At 39.2% G+C, this 14,130-nt stretch overlaps 1 protein-coding gene across 12 annotated transcripts in view; it reads left to right on the top strand.

The window, feature by feature from the left end:
• Positions 1-2,992: 2,992 nt before the first annotated feature.
• Positions 2,993-14,130, top strand: part of Nf1 (neurofibromin 1) — a 252,535-nt gene continuing 241,397 nt past the window's right edge. For 5 of the 12 annotated variants that reach the window (XM_078042508.1, XM_078042507.1, XM_078042509.1 and 2 more), the window contains exon 1: positions 2,997-3,447. In XM_078042508.1, the coding sequence (XP_077898634.1) occupies positions 3,388-3,447 (60 nt within the window). In that variant the 5' untranslated portion in view covers positions 2,997-3,387. Of the gene's footprint in view, positions 3,448-14,130 lie in introns of all 12 variants that reach the window. The other 7 variants (XM_078042514.1, XM_078042512.1, XM_078042511.1 and 4 more) reach the window with 4 other exon arrangements.

The raw sequence follows: 14,130 nt of genomic DNA, 5'->3' as shown, positions 1-14,130 counted from the left end.
CAGCTTCAATAGATCAGTCTTTACTTATGGAAATGAATGCCCTAGGGGTCAACGTTAGACCGGAGTGAAAGGAGTAGGATAGAGGAGACACAGAAGTTGAACTCGGGCCTGAGGATGTGGCTCAAGCGGTAACGCACTCGCCCGGCATGCGTGGGACCCAGGTTCAGTCCTCAGCACCACGTACAAACAAAGATGTTGTGTCCGCTGAAAAAATGAAAAATAAATATTGAAAAAAAGAAGTTGAACTAAATGCAGTAACAGCAAAAGCCTCAGCTGATCCTCTCCTTGGGAGCAGATCACTTAAGGGAGCATGGAGCCAGGAGAGCCCATCAGAATGCATCTTTAGTCTGCAGTTTCTGGAGAGGGATTCAGTTGAGAGCTGCTGCCACTAGCACTCCCAGCAGCTGGGGAAAGAAGTGCTTTACTCCTGAAGAGGCCTGTGCTCTTTCTTTTGCAAGAGTGCTATGCCAGTGGAGATGGGGGATGTGGAAGCTGGGGAAGGCCACTGGAATAAGGACTCTTGAAAAAAAAATTGTCAGATTTTTGCCTGACCAAAAAAGAGGATGGATGGGGAAGATGCATTTAAAACTATTTAAATATTAAATGCATTTAAAACTATACCAAATACAATTCCCTAATACTTGTGTTGGACAGCACAGAATAGGAGAAGTTAGAGTATAAACCTAATTCTATTCTGCTCAGAATTCATTTCTTCCCACTAGACTCCAGCTAGTCAAATTGGTTTCCATGGGCTAAATTCAGGCAACAGGCGTATTTTGTTTAGCTGCACAATACTTTAAAAAAAATGTGAATTGGCTGCCACTATGTAAAATTTGGAAGAGTTCTGATCTGCAGCTTCTCTTGAGCAACCAGAAGATCTAGCAACACTGGGTCAACATTTTTGCAGGGAAACGATCGAATAGAATTGACAGTGACTGACAGCTTCCCTTTTAAATGGGGTGTAGAGTTTTCTCCTTAGCTCACCATAATCTATGCATTACCTTCTTTGGCATTTTGGTTTAGAATTCCTGCCATATTATGCACTGCAGAACAAAGTGCTTGGTGTTGGAACTAGGGATATAGCTCAGCTGGTAGAGTGCTTGCTTTGCATGCACAAGGCCCTGGGTTCAATCTCTAGCATGGTGTATAGTAGGAGTTTGGATACGATACTTGTCCAACAGAATTGAATGATTTCATTGAAAAAGAAGTTGAGAAGATGACTGTAGTTCCAATTGTAATAAGAGTCATGATATTCAGGGAGGAAACAGGACAGCAAATACATATTGGGATGAAATTAATAACTTGCAGAGGGAGCAGGGGGCCAACATCTGAGGTTTGGGTGTTTTACTCCAGAGTTAGAAAGGAATGGGGAATCATGGAAGAAACCAGACAAGGAGAGGAAGGATGCATAGAGGAGCTTTAGCAATGGAATACCAACGGAGGGTTGTGTCAATTGCCTTCAATGTATCAAAGAAGATGAGGGGAATAGACAGGCAAAAAGCCAAGGCAAGAAGGAAGTAATTTGGGACCTTCACCGGTAGTAGGAGAAAATGAAGGTTTGGTCTGGAAGTTTAGCAGTGAGGTACAGGCATTGGAATACTATCTGGGAGTATGAGTGAGAGCTTTTTCAGGGGTCCTAGTTAGGAAAAAACAGAGAGGGACATTATTCATCCCTTTCTTTTCAGTGTTGTCATCATTGCTGACATGATCCAAGATCCATGTTGTAGCTTTCAAGAAGGGATCAAAGAAATAGCCAAACTTTGTCCTTTTGTTCTAATGGAATGACACATTAACATTTATTTTGGACAATCATCAACCTACACAGACTAGAAATTTCTCTATGGATATACCTCTGTACACAGGCTATTGGCTTTGTGGATTTTGTATGTAAAATAAAAATTATGGTTTTGCTTCCTTCACCTTATCACTCTGTTAGCATGTTTTTGTTTAGCCTAACTAGTTGATTACTGTAATGTGTGCTCTTAATAGGTAAGCACATTTTAACAGTAGCCTAATGTGTGCTCTTAATAGGTAAGCACATTTTAACAGTAGCCTAAGGAAGATAAATCTAAAAATAACTCATTCTAAAGTCCAATGTCATATATGGATAGACAATCCTGTGTTTTGGATGTAGTCCTCTTTCTGGAAAAGACACAGCCAATTCCACATGAAGTAGAGAAGGGCCTTGTTTCTGGAAAGCCAGTGTCTATTGTCTTTGGAGTCAAAGCTCCTGGGTTTGCATCTTGACCTGCCACCTATAAATTCTGTGACCTTGGGAAAAATCACAGAACCTTCCTGGTCCTACTCATCTGGGTGTGGAAAGGTTGAGATGAGATGTTGAATTAATGCCTGAGAGACCCTTAAAGGCTCTTTGAGGTCAGTCAAACTCGAACCTTATTTTCAATTGTGCAGAAGTTTTAGTAACTTGAGTGCCCATCAGTTTAGTAGAGGAAGTAAGGGTTGGAATTCTCTGCTCCTGGGTCTAGGCTCTAGGATTTAAGTGATCTTAAAAAAAAAAAAAAAATCACGAATCTCTCTTGGTTTTCCTTTCCCCTATTTCTCAGCAGTCCCTAGAAGCTACCATGAACCTAGAAACCTGAGGTTGTGTGAGAGCTGAAGGCAGAGAAGTGGTGAGTAAAACCTCCCCAAGAGATCGGCGTCAGAGATGTGCGCGCTGGGAGAAAAGCTAGCCCCAGGACGCCCTAACTTCCAACCCTGGGAGCGATCCAAACCCCGACGCTGGCGGGGGAGGGGCAGCCCGAGGGGGCGGTGGGGATGGGAGCGGATACTCCGGGGTCAGCTTGGACTTCGGGCGCTCCAGCCCAGTGCTAGAGTAGGTAAGACCGGCGGCGTTGAGGGACGCGCGCCTCCAGGCCCAGTGGAGTTAGGTGACGTCACCTCCAGGAGGACTCGCTTTTTCATTAATGAAACCGGCCAGCGCGGGCGCATGCGCGGCAGGCCCCTTCCCTCTCGCTTCCCCCTCCCCTTTCCCAGCCGCGCTCTCAATCTCTAGCTCGCTCGCTCTCCCTCTCCGGGCCGTGGAAAGGATCCCACTTCCGGTGGGGTGTCATGGCGGCGTCTCGGACTGTGATGGCTGAGGGGAGACGGCGCTAGTGGGGAGACCGACCAAGAGGCCCCCTCCCCTCCCCGGGTCCCCCTCCCCCTGCCCCCCTCCCCCCTGCCTCCTTGCCAACGCCCCCTTCCCCTCTCCCCCTTCCGGCTCGGCGCAGAGCCCCCATCCCCACCCCCGTGGGAACGTTCGGAGCCTGCACTCCTCAGACCCTCTCCTCGCCTCTTCCCTCACCTCAGCCCCAGCTCCCCGCCCTCTTCCCGGCCCTGGGCGCCGGCCGACCCGTCCCTCCGCCGCCCCCCGGCCGCGGGGAGGACATGGCCGCGCACAGGCCGGTGGAATGGGTCCAGGCCGTGGTCAGCCGCTTCGACGAGCAGGTAACGGGCCCGTGGCGAGCGGGAGGTGGGAGCGGAGTGGGGGTGGGGCCGAAGTGGGTGAGGGGAGGAAGGAGCGGCCGCCTCCCCCGCGGCTGCCTCGGGCTCTGGAGGAAAGGAAAAGAAGGGAAGGGGGACAAGTGGGGATGGCCAAGGGGGGAGGTGCGGGGAAGGAGGGGACCTCAGGGAGCTGGGGCTCCTCTTCCCTCCTAAATCGGGGGGTGGGGCCTGTTCCCTGTCCAGCCCTCCAACTCCTCATCCCCCTTTATCCCAGCCCTTCCGCTTGGTAATGGGGGTGAGTGACCTGGGGGCGCTTTCTAGGGCGCTCCATCTGGATTTAATCATTTCCCCTCTTGCCTCTTTTTTTCTTCTTGAGCGAAGGTGGGTAATATTTAGGGGTCCCTCGTCCTCTTCCCACCGCGACCTTTCTAACTGGGGGTAACTTAAGGAACCCAAAGTCCTGTGTTGTCTACCCCCTGTAGGAGAACGATAACATCCCGCCCCTCCCCCAGGTTCTGTGGCTTCCTCTCTTGGAGGGGGAAGAGTAGAAGAAAGCAGGGAAAGCACAGGTTTCTTACTTTCTGCTCCATGGTTTCAGTCTGCCCCAGAGCTCCAAGTGCACACACACTGTGCATCTTTTTAATATCCCATATGGGCGTCCCCCCATAACCCAATTATACGAGATTGCCTTTAACATTGCTGTTTGCACTGGAAACCGTAGTTCTGAAAGATTTCCCCCCATTTTCGTTCTTTGGCAAGCCCCCTTCCCCTTTTCTTGCCAGCGGTCTGAGATGTGAATATTGCTTTCTCGAATGAGGATCTTGGCGAGTAAGGGGAGAAGGGTGAAAGGAAAGTGGAAAACTGCCTGTGAGCCCCTGACAACATCGAGCAAAGACAGCTGGGATGTGGTCCTAGATCCTATAATTTTCTAATGTTTTTGACTCTTTTGGTTGACAAGAGAACTTTCACTGAGAATGTTTGGGATGTGGGAAGAAAGTTTTAAAACTTCGGGAGGCGACTTTTTATTCCCTGACTTTCAAACACTAAATTCTGGAGTTGATCAGAATAAATCCACACCTAGCCTTTTTTTTTTTTTTTTTTTTTTTAAATATTTATTTATTTATTTAAGTTATCGGCAGATACAACATCTTTGTTTGTATGTGGTGCTGAGGGTCGAACCCTGAGCCGCATGCATGCCAGGCCAGCGCGCTACCGCTTGAGCCACATCCCAGCCCCACACACCTAGCCTTTTGTCAGTGAGAATTCGTTTGACTTTGTGCTGCTATAGGTAGTTGGGGTTGGTTTTAAAAGGGATGCTTTTTGCAGCTAAGGTTCTATGGTGGGTTTCCTGAAATGAAGGAATTGTTTAGGATTGAGTCAAAATATTTTGTTTTCTGGATATAATCATAAAACATTATAGGAGCTGAGTGGTGGGGGGAAGGGCTCCATAAACATTGATCCATAAACATTTCCTTTCAGAACTGTCTTTCTGACCCATCTAACAGATATCAGGGAGTAGGCAGAGGAATAAGCTACACAGATGAAGTAGAATTACAAAGCTAATAGAGACTTGAAAGAGTTGTTTCATTCATCCTGTTTCCAGATCAAAAGGCATCTAAACCAACTAACTGTACTATTAATCTGATGAAGTAAAATGTTAACTTTGTAAAATAGACTGCATTGTTGATACAGCATTAGATTTAAAACTTGATAAAAAAATACTTTCTGTCCATAATTTGAAAAAGGATTTAAAAAGTACACAGAAGAACCCTAAAGCTGCATCTTGTGGACAGTATAATCTTAAAAAAAAATTAATTAATTAATTTTACAGTAGAATGCTGGACAGAATAATCTGAATGCAGGAATTTAAAGAATTCATATCACAGCTGTTCCCAATTTTTAAAAATTAAAAAAATTCCACTTTAAAAATAAATTCTTCACTTCTTAGCTGTTAATAGGCTTATTTACCATATAAGAAAGAGAGAGTTCTCTAAATTTTAAAAGAGAGATGATTTTTATTATGTGTCCAGTAATGCAACATTTTCTTTCTGTACCTAATATTAAAAGACCTTAGGCTTTTTGAGTTTGCTTTGTTATGTGCATTGTGGCGTCTCACCACCATCTGTTAAAAGTTAAGAAAATAAGTTTTTAAAACACCATTTTTCTGTATTATGTTGTAATTAGGAGATATATAAGACATTATTTCTCACATTTTTTTCTTTCAAAGTTAAAGCCCACTGACTTTGAGATGCAAAAATAGAGCTGTTTTCAATATTTAACATAAGGGACTTATGCATACTTATTAATTATAGAAGTAATAAATGTTTAATTCAAATTAAAGTTCATCTTAAGTTTGGAGATATGTGTAGGAGAAACCGAGGCACTGAGTGGTTGAGTGACTTAATAATGAGAACTTCCTTATGAAAAGTATTGAATGTTGGACAATCAGGAATACTTTTTTCTCACTATTCCATAGAATTTGTTTTACTAATCCATATGTATAGTTAGAAGAGTTTACATTTTTTATTGAGGGTTGGGAAAAGCCCTGTCTGTATATACTGAGAGATATTTGTATAAGAATCTTAATTATTTTGACTAATACTTTTTGAATTTTTCATATATTGTTTGTACTTGTTTCTCTGGCTCCAGGGGGAGTCAAAGTTTTCCTTTTTTATTATAGCCAAGACATGTGTATGTTGAACCACTTTAGTCTCCAGGGAGCATGAGCATATCTAAAGGTGACAGCTCTGTTTATGCGAATTGCTGTTTTGATTGTGCTTCTAATATTTGTTGTAAATGAAGCAGAAGTACATTACTAACCACTGCTGATTACAGACATGTTGAATTTTTTTTGGTACTAGTGTGCTTAACTACTGAGGCGCATCCCTGAGTGCCTCCCACCCCTCAATTTTTTTTTTTTTAATGTTTTTTTATTTTGAGACTGGCTTTGAATTCACTACCCTCCTGCCTCAGCCTCCCAAGTCTCTGGGATTACAGGCATGTGCCACCATGCCCAGCACAGACAAGTTGAATTTTGATGAGTATTGTTCAGCAACTTGGTGCAGTACCAGTTAAAAGAAATAGTAGTGTTCCATCTTGACTTTTTATGAAAATTATTTGTTCATCTTGACATTTGAGCTCAAATCCTTGTTTCCAAACGATAAAGAAAATTTCTTTTTTTTTTAATATTTATTTTTTAGGTGTAGATGGACACAACACAATGCCTTTATTTTTATGTGGTGGTGAGGACCGAACCCAGGTCCCGCCCGTGCTATGTGAGCGCTCTACCCCTGAGCCACAATTCCAACCCCAATAAAGAAAATTTCTGCAACCTGATGATATTGCATCTAGACCTAATATTTATTTATGGCCTAAGTTGAATAAGTGTTAATAGTTTTAAGAGGGATTGCCTCCTTGATTAGGGACATGGCAGTTGCAAAAGTAGACAGCCAGAAAGCTGAATTTATTATAAGTTACATCTTCTTCAGCCTCCTTAACCTGCCTTTATGGCGCCAAATAAGTTTCCAAATTGAAACTGGAGAATTTTAAGTGTGTAGCTTTAAGGTGTGGGCTCTTTAGTCCAGTTTCTTAATAAATTAGAACCTTCTTGTGTGCCTCACTTTGCTGTATGTGCCCCACCTGTCTCTCTGAAAGGGAGTAAGGGAAAAATATGGCTACTTGAAGTTTAAAAAAAAAAATTGAGGCCAAGCTGGGTGATGTAAGTCTGTAATCCCAGAGGCTTGGGAGGCTGATGAGACAGGAGAATCATGAGTTCAAAGCCAGCCTCAGCAAGTTTGAGGCACTAAGCAACTCATTGAGACCCTGTCTCTAAATAAAATACAAAATAGGGCTGGGGATGTGGTTGAGTACTTCTGAGTTCAATCCCTGGTACCAAAAAAAAAAAAAAAAAAAAAAAAAAAATTGAGGGCTGGGAATATAGCTCAGTTGGTAGAGTACTTGCCTCGTATGCACAAGGCTCAGCACCACAAAATAAAATATAAAGAAGTGAAAAAAAAAAAAAAAGAAAATAGTCATCTTAATGATCTGTTGCAAATATGTTCATGTAAAGCACCATTTCCCATACCTAGTCAAGTGAAATAGTATAAAATAAAAAATTTAAGGAACATGTTATACAATAAACTTTTATTTTAAAATTTATAATAGCTTAGTGGTTTTTCTTACACATTGAATGAATGCTAATCAGAATGCCCTTGGAATAATTGGGTAAAATTTACAGCATAAAATGATTGGCAAGTGTCTTTTTTTTTTTTTTTTTTTTGGCAAGTGTCTTTGATGTTACAAACCTCATGCTAATTGGTCATAAATAGATTTGTAAAAGTTTTAAGTTATTTTGGATTTTCAAAAAATCTACCCTCTTTAAATACTGGTCTATAATTTTTGTTAGACCTGATAATAAATTGAAAATGAATATTTTTTGATGGTGAGGGATATTTTATGGGTGAGAAATAATTTTTTTGTGGATGAGAAATAATTTATTTTTTATTTTAGAACTTGTCCTTTTAAGTACTTTCTTCCAGCTGTTCCACAGTTAGTTCTTTATACTCCCCTCAGCATCCCACCTAACCTAGGATTTGACTTAGTCTTTCTTTATGTGACTTCTTCTTTTTCACCTTCAAACTTATTTAAATTTCCTTTCTCTTGGAAATCAAACATTTACTTGGTCCTGCAGATTTCTCTGTGAACCAATCCTTTTTTTCCTTTTGTTGCATTATATCATGCTACTTCTACTGTTTATCTACCCTTTTTATAACTCTGATAACTAGTTTCTGCCTCTTTTTAACTTTTGGATTGCTACTTTCTTTTTGATACCAGGGATTTGCTGCTTTTTTTGAAAGTGATTCCTTTTAGAAAACACAGTGGTTTTCCTGGGCACAATGGCCCATATCTGTAATCCTAACTACTTAGGAGGCTGAGGCAGAATGGCAAGTTTGAGGCTATCCTGGGCAACTTAGGGAGATCCTGTCTCTTTAAAAAAAAAAATAAATAAAACAAAACATAAAAAAACTGGGAATGTAGGTTAGTGATAGAGTGCCCTTGGGTTTGATTCCCAATACCACAAAACAAAACAGTAGTCTTTGCTTAGTTGAAATACTACTGTAGTGTTCTACTGCCCTCAGGAAAGGATCTCTTCTTGTTTGCAAGACATTACTTTCTTGTGTGTACATTTCCACATTGTTTTATGTTTGTTCTTATCAATTCTTGAACAGATGTGCTTTCTTTAACATACAGTTTTTGCCTATCACTAGACTGGGGTTCCTAAACTGGGGTCTGAGTTTTATTCTGCATTTTATTTCCTCTGTCCTTATGCCAGCCATTAGCTCTTATAGATCCTTGATTTCTTCATCTATTGAAAAAGATTGATTAGAATGTCAATCTTTTAAAATATTAAAAATATTAATTAAATATTTTAAAATATTAAAAAATAACTTTACTATTTTAACAGCATCTCTCTGTGACACAACAGTCCATTGGGAGCTGACCCCACTTAATTTGCCAAACTATATCTCATACCTCAGCATGCACCTACTTTTTCAGGCAGGTTGGATTATTCTCTTCGTATATATCATACTTACTTCATCTTTTCTTTGTGTATGTACGTGATGCTTTAATACTGCTTTTCCAGTTCCTATAAGTGTCCTGTAAAACTTCATCCCCCCCAACTCCTTTTATTTATTTATAATTTTTTTTTGAGTTGTAGATGAATACAATCTTTATTTATTTATTTTTATGTGGTGCTGAGGATCGAACCCATTGTCTCATGTGTGTGAGTCAGGCACTCTACCACTGAGCCACAACCCCAGCCCCCTAAACTCCTTTTAGACTAAACTCATTACTATCTTTCTTTTTGGTGTTCTTGTCACTTGGGATTTTATAGAATCGCACTGTAAGCTTTTTATCTCAGGAGGGTTGGTTGAACATAGCTTAATTTTGTTTTTTTTTCTTTTGCCTTTTTATCAAAAGGGTATACACTTTCTGAAAAGTAAGAAGACCCGTTAGAATTTTCATAGTCACCCCGAGTGCCCAGCATAGTTAAGAGGACACAGTGTATCACTCTTGGAATGTTTTTCATATGATTCTTTGTTGAAGGGGCAGACTGGCTAAAAAAGTGGTGATTTTAGCTGTTTTCAATGTAAAAAGCTGAATTAATTTGTTTTTTGTAAGAACCTAGGTTATATAAGTTAAGTGACACTATAACTAGGAATGGGGTAAAAAAAAAAAAGTGGGCTTAAAGGAAGAACTTATATTTCTTCCTATTGAGTCTTGGGTTTGTCACTTACTGTTAGTGGTAAGTCTCTCCATAAGTTTTTTTTTTTTTTTTGCAATGATAGGAAAATGAATGCATACACTTTAAAAACTCTTGAGGTATTTAAACATAAGCCTTATACATTTTCTTTTTTGTTGGTAAAGGAATTGAACCCAGGGATACTTAATTACTGAGTCACATCCCCAGCCCTTTTTTTATTTTTCATTTTGAGTCAGGGTCTTACTAAATTGCCTAGGGCCTCACTAAGCTGCCAAGGCTGCCTCTGAACTTGTGATCCTCCTGCCTCAGCCTCCCAAATTGCTGGGATTACAGGCATATGCCACCACAGCCAGCTTTTATAGCCAAATGATTATTGTTTTTTCACTGCATGAGGGAAAGTGACTCTGTCTGGATATTCCCTATTATGTACCTTGTCCAATATATTATACCTTACTTTAGCATTCATTGACAAATACTTAGGGTACTAATAGCATCCTTATGTAACTTATCCTGGATATCTGTAATTGATCTGTTTTATTGATTTATTATCTAATTTATGGCACATAAATTTATGGTTCTTCCAAGTTTGGGAAGTATAGTAAAATGTCATAATGTTGCTATGTTTTATTTTAAATATTGCATCTTCTTATATTACTCTTTTTGTTTGACTTGTTATTTGGCCAATAGGAAGTTGGATTCTTTTCTTAAATCTATTAAAAAAAAATTTTTTTTTGCAGTCCTGGAGATGGAACCCAGGGGCGCTATACCACTGAACTACATTCTCAACCCTTTTTATTTTATTTTGAGACAGGGTCCCCTAAGTTGCCCAGACTGACCTTGAACTTTCCATCCACCTGCTTCAGTCTTCCAGGTAGCTGGAATTAAAGACATGTTTCATATTTCCCATTTAAATCTACAGTTTGAAAAAATATGCTTAACATGGAGAATTTTTGTCTTTAAATGAAAATTCAGTGATCTAATACAGTAGTTAGCATGCCTTATTGTTCTTTAAGTTACTTAGAATGTCATGGGGCATTTTTGTTTTAGCTTTCAAATTTAGTGTTGTGGGGTTCTATATAGGCTATATTATTGCACTATAATAACATGCTTTTAAGGGGAAGCAGTATATTAAAAATATGTTTTACCCACATGTTAGGCAAACTATTTTTCATTGGGAGTTGTGGTGTATAAGAGAATGTAGGCATAGGAGAGCTCATTTTTTTATTTTTCCTAAAGATGATTCTGCTATCAGTCAGGAACCCAGATTTTTAAATTATGCAAGCAGGTTTAAGAATACTCAAAGGAAGGGTTGGGGATGTGGCTCAGTGGTAAAGCACTTGCCTAGTACATGCAAAGGCCTAGGTTTAATCCCCAGCACCACAAAAAAGGAATACTGAAAGAAAAATGTTAATACATCTACAGTTCTAGAATGGATCATATCATGCTTCGACAGTAGAGAAATAAATAATTGTAGACTTTTCAGCCTATTCTGAAGGATATATTTCAGACAGTTCCCCAATGAATATCAGCTACAAAAATCTTTTTTTTTTTTTTTTTTTTTTTTTTAGAGAGAGTGAGAGAGAGGGGGACAGAGAGAGAGAGAGAATTTTAACATTTATTTATTTTTTCTTAGTTCTTGGCGGACACAACATCTTTTGTTGGTATGTGGTGCTGCTGAGGATCGAACCCGGGCCGCACGCATGCTAGGCGAGCGCGCTACCGCTTGAGCCACATCCCCAGCCCCCAAATCTTTTTTTTTTAAATAAAGCAATATCGAAAGTTAAGCAAATGTCTTAGATTTTAGGATTGAGGTCACTAAAATGAGTCTGGTCATCTAAAATTTGTATCCTACCTAAAAAACTGAACTGTTGTGCTGACTCATGGTTTTTCTTTACAGTAATAAAAACAGGTCAAAGCTACACATTTTAAAGAATTATCAAAGCTACACATTTAAAGACAATAACAATAAGAATTTGAGAAAATATTTTATTCCTGGGACTTTCTAGGCAATTGGCAAAGAAATTTACCAGTATGAATGGTAGAAAGGCTCATTTTTTAAAAAGGAAGTTTGAGGAGAATGTTATATAGAAGTGGAAGGGGAGGTTTGTGGTCAGCTTAAACTGTTAAAAGGCTTAGAATCAATATTGAAGTAGAATATGGGTGTCTTAAGCTGTTTCTTTGCAGGAGATTGACTGTTTATAAAAGCATTGGCTTGTTTCATCTAACATCTTTTAAATACTCTATTTTCTTGGGGGTGGGGAGGGAAAGATGGGACAATTTTCATTTTGACCTTGAAGAACATAAAAGTTGTTTTTACAATTGTGACTTTAAATTAAGTTTGAGATTTCAGAAACTATATAATACCATGCTTTAGAGCCTTCAGTAAACAGAGCTCTCTTAGAGATATGCTTCGATTCAACATTGAAGAATATGAATAACTGGTATTATAGCATTCTCACTAAAGTCTCATAAAGTATTTGCAATAGGCTGCATATTTGATCCTTCAAATGATATTATATGCCTCTGATATATAATTATATTCTTTATAAGTAAGAGTGGCTTTTGAGCCAATGACTATATCATCAAAAGAATGTTGAGACAAGATAGCCCCAAGCTAATTTGGAATTCCTTCTTATTATAATAAAGACTTGGAATTATATTTTTAACATGTTACATGTTTTTTTTTCCATAAATGGTACTAGTTATTTTGTAGTAGCAATAACTGAAGGTACAAAGTTCCAGATTGCATATTTTCTTTAAACCACAGTCTGGCACTCTTTTAGTTTGGTTTAGGGTTGTTACTACAGCCTACAAGCTGTTGCCTGCTCTTATTCCTATTTTATAGCTTTGAGTGTCTTATCCTATTGAATTTCAGAGAACTTACTCAAATTTTCCTGATGAAATCCTTCCCCCCTCCTCAATAGCTTCCTTCTCGCTAATCAAGCAATGTTAAGAGGCCTGACTTTAATTTAGTAAATAGCAGTACTTTTAGAAACTTTTTTTTAAAGAGAGAGAGAGAAAGAGAGAGAGAGAGAATATTTTAATATTTATTTTGTAGTTTTCGGTGGACACAGCATCTTTGTTGGTATGTGGTGCTGAGGATTGAACCCAGGCCGCATGCACGCCAGGCGAGCGCGCTACCGCTTGAGCCACATCCCCAGCCCTACTTCTAGAAACTTTAAAAAACTTTTTTTTTTTTTTAAAGAGAGAGTGAGTGAGAGAGAGAGAGAGAGAGAGAGAGAGAGAGAGAATTTTTAATATTTATTTTTTAGTTTTCGGCGGACACAACATCTTTGTTGGTATGTGGTGCTGAGGCTGAGGATCGAACCCGGGCCGCGAGCGCGCTACTGCTTGAGCCACATCCCCAGCCCTTAAAAAACTTTTTGAGGGGCTGAGAATGGAAACTAGGTAATTAGGCACATGAGATAAGCATTGAACCCAGAAACTAATTTTGTTTCGTTTTGAAGTAAAACTATCTTTGCAGATGAGATGACCTTATGTATAAAGGTAATCAATCCTAAGAAAACAACAACAGAACTATTAGAATAAACTTCAGCAAAGTTGCAAGACGCAAGAAAAATATACAAAAATCAATTTTGTGTACATTAGCAGTGAACTAGTTTTTTTATGATAACATAAAAAAATACCATGTGTAGTAACACATGCCTGTACAGAAACTTATTTTTTTAAAAAATATTTATTTTTTAGGTGTAGTTGGACACAATACCTTTATTTATTTATTTTTGTACGGTGCTGAGGATTGAACCCATGTGCCTCACACATGCTAGATGAGTGCTCTACCGCTGAGCCACAACCCCAGCCCCAGAAGCTTATTTTTAATGACATATTTAACTTATTTTTAACCATAATTTATACTCAGATAATGACCTTTTGGATAATTATGGCTCATAACAATCTCAAGTGATTCTTTTCTGTTTAATTGTTGACAGATTTTCTTGGGTAGTCCTCAAAGTAATTCTAACATGAGACAATAACTCTTAATTAGTTTGTGAGGCAGTAAACATTTGGCTAAGGAAAAGCTCTGTGTGGCACACTCCTATAATTCAAGCTACTCAGGAGGTTGAGTCAGGAGGATCACAAGTTTGAGGTCAGCCTGGTCAATTTAGCAAGACCCTGTTTCAAAAAATCAAAAGGGCTAGGGATGTAGCTCAGTACAGAGCATCCCAGGTTCAGTCCCCAATACTGCAAAAATTTAAAAAGAAAAGAAAAAAAACAACAAAAAAACCCTCTTGCTCTGTAAATTGCACTGTGTTCTTGGCCAGTCCCTTTACTTCTCTGTCAATTTTTTATGTTTTCATCTGTTAAATGGGGATCATATGTGTACAACTCACATTGTGGACTCATTTAGTGTCTTAGGGTTGAATCTTTTACACGAAAGGAAACTATTTATAGTCATAAAA

Source organism: Ictidomys tridecemlineatus, chromosome 3, assembly GCF_052094955.1.
Source record: "Ictidomys tridecemlineatus isolate mIctTri1 chromosome 3, mIctTri1.hap1, whole genome shotgun sequence".
Taxonomy (NCBI): domain Eukaryota; kingdom Metazoa; phylum Chordata; class Mammalia; order Rodentia; family Sciuridae; genus Ictidomys; species Ictidomys tridecemlineatus.
The sequence above is the reverse complement of the archived record's forward strand: the minus strand, read 5'-3'. Positions and strand labels throughout refer to the sequence as shown.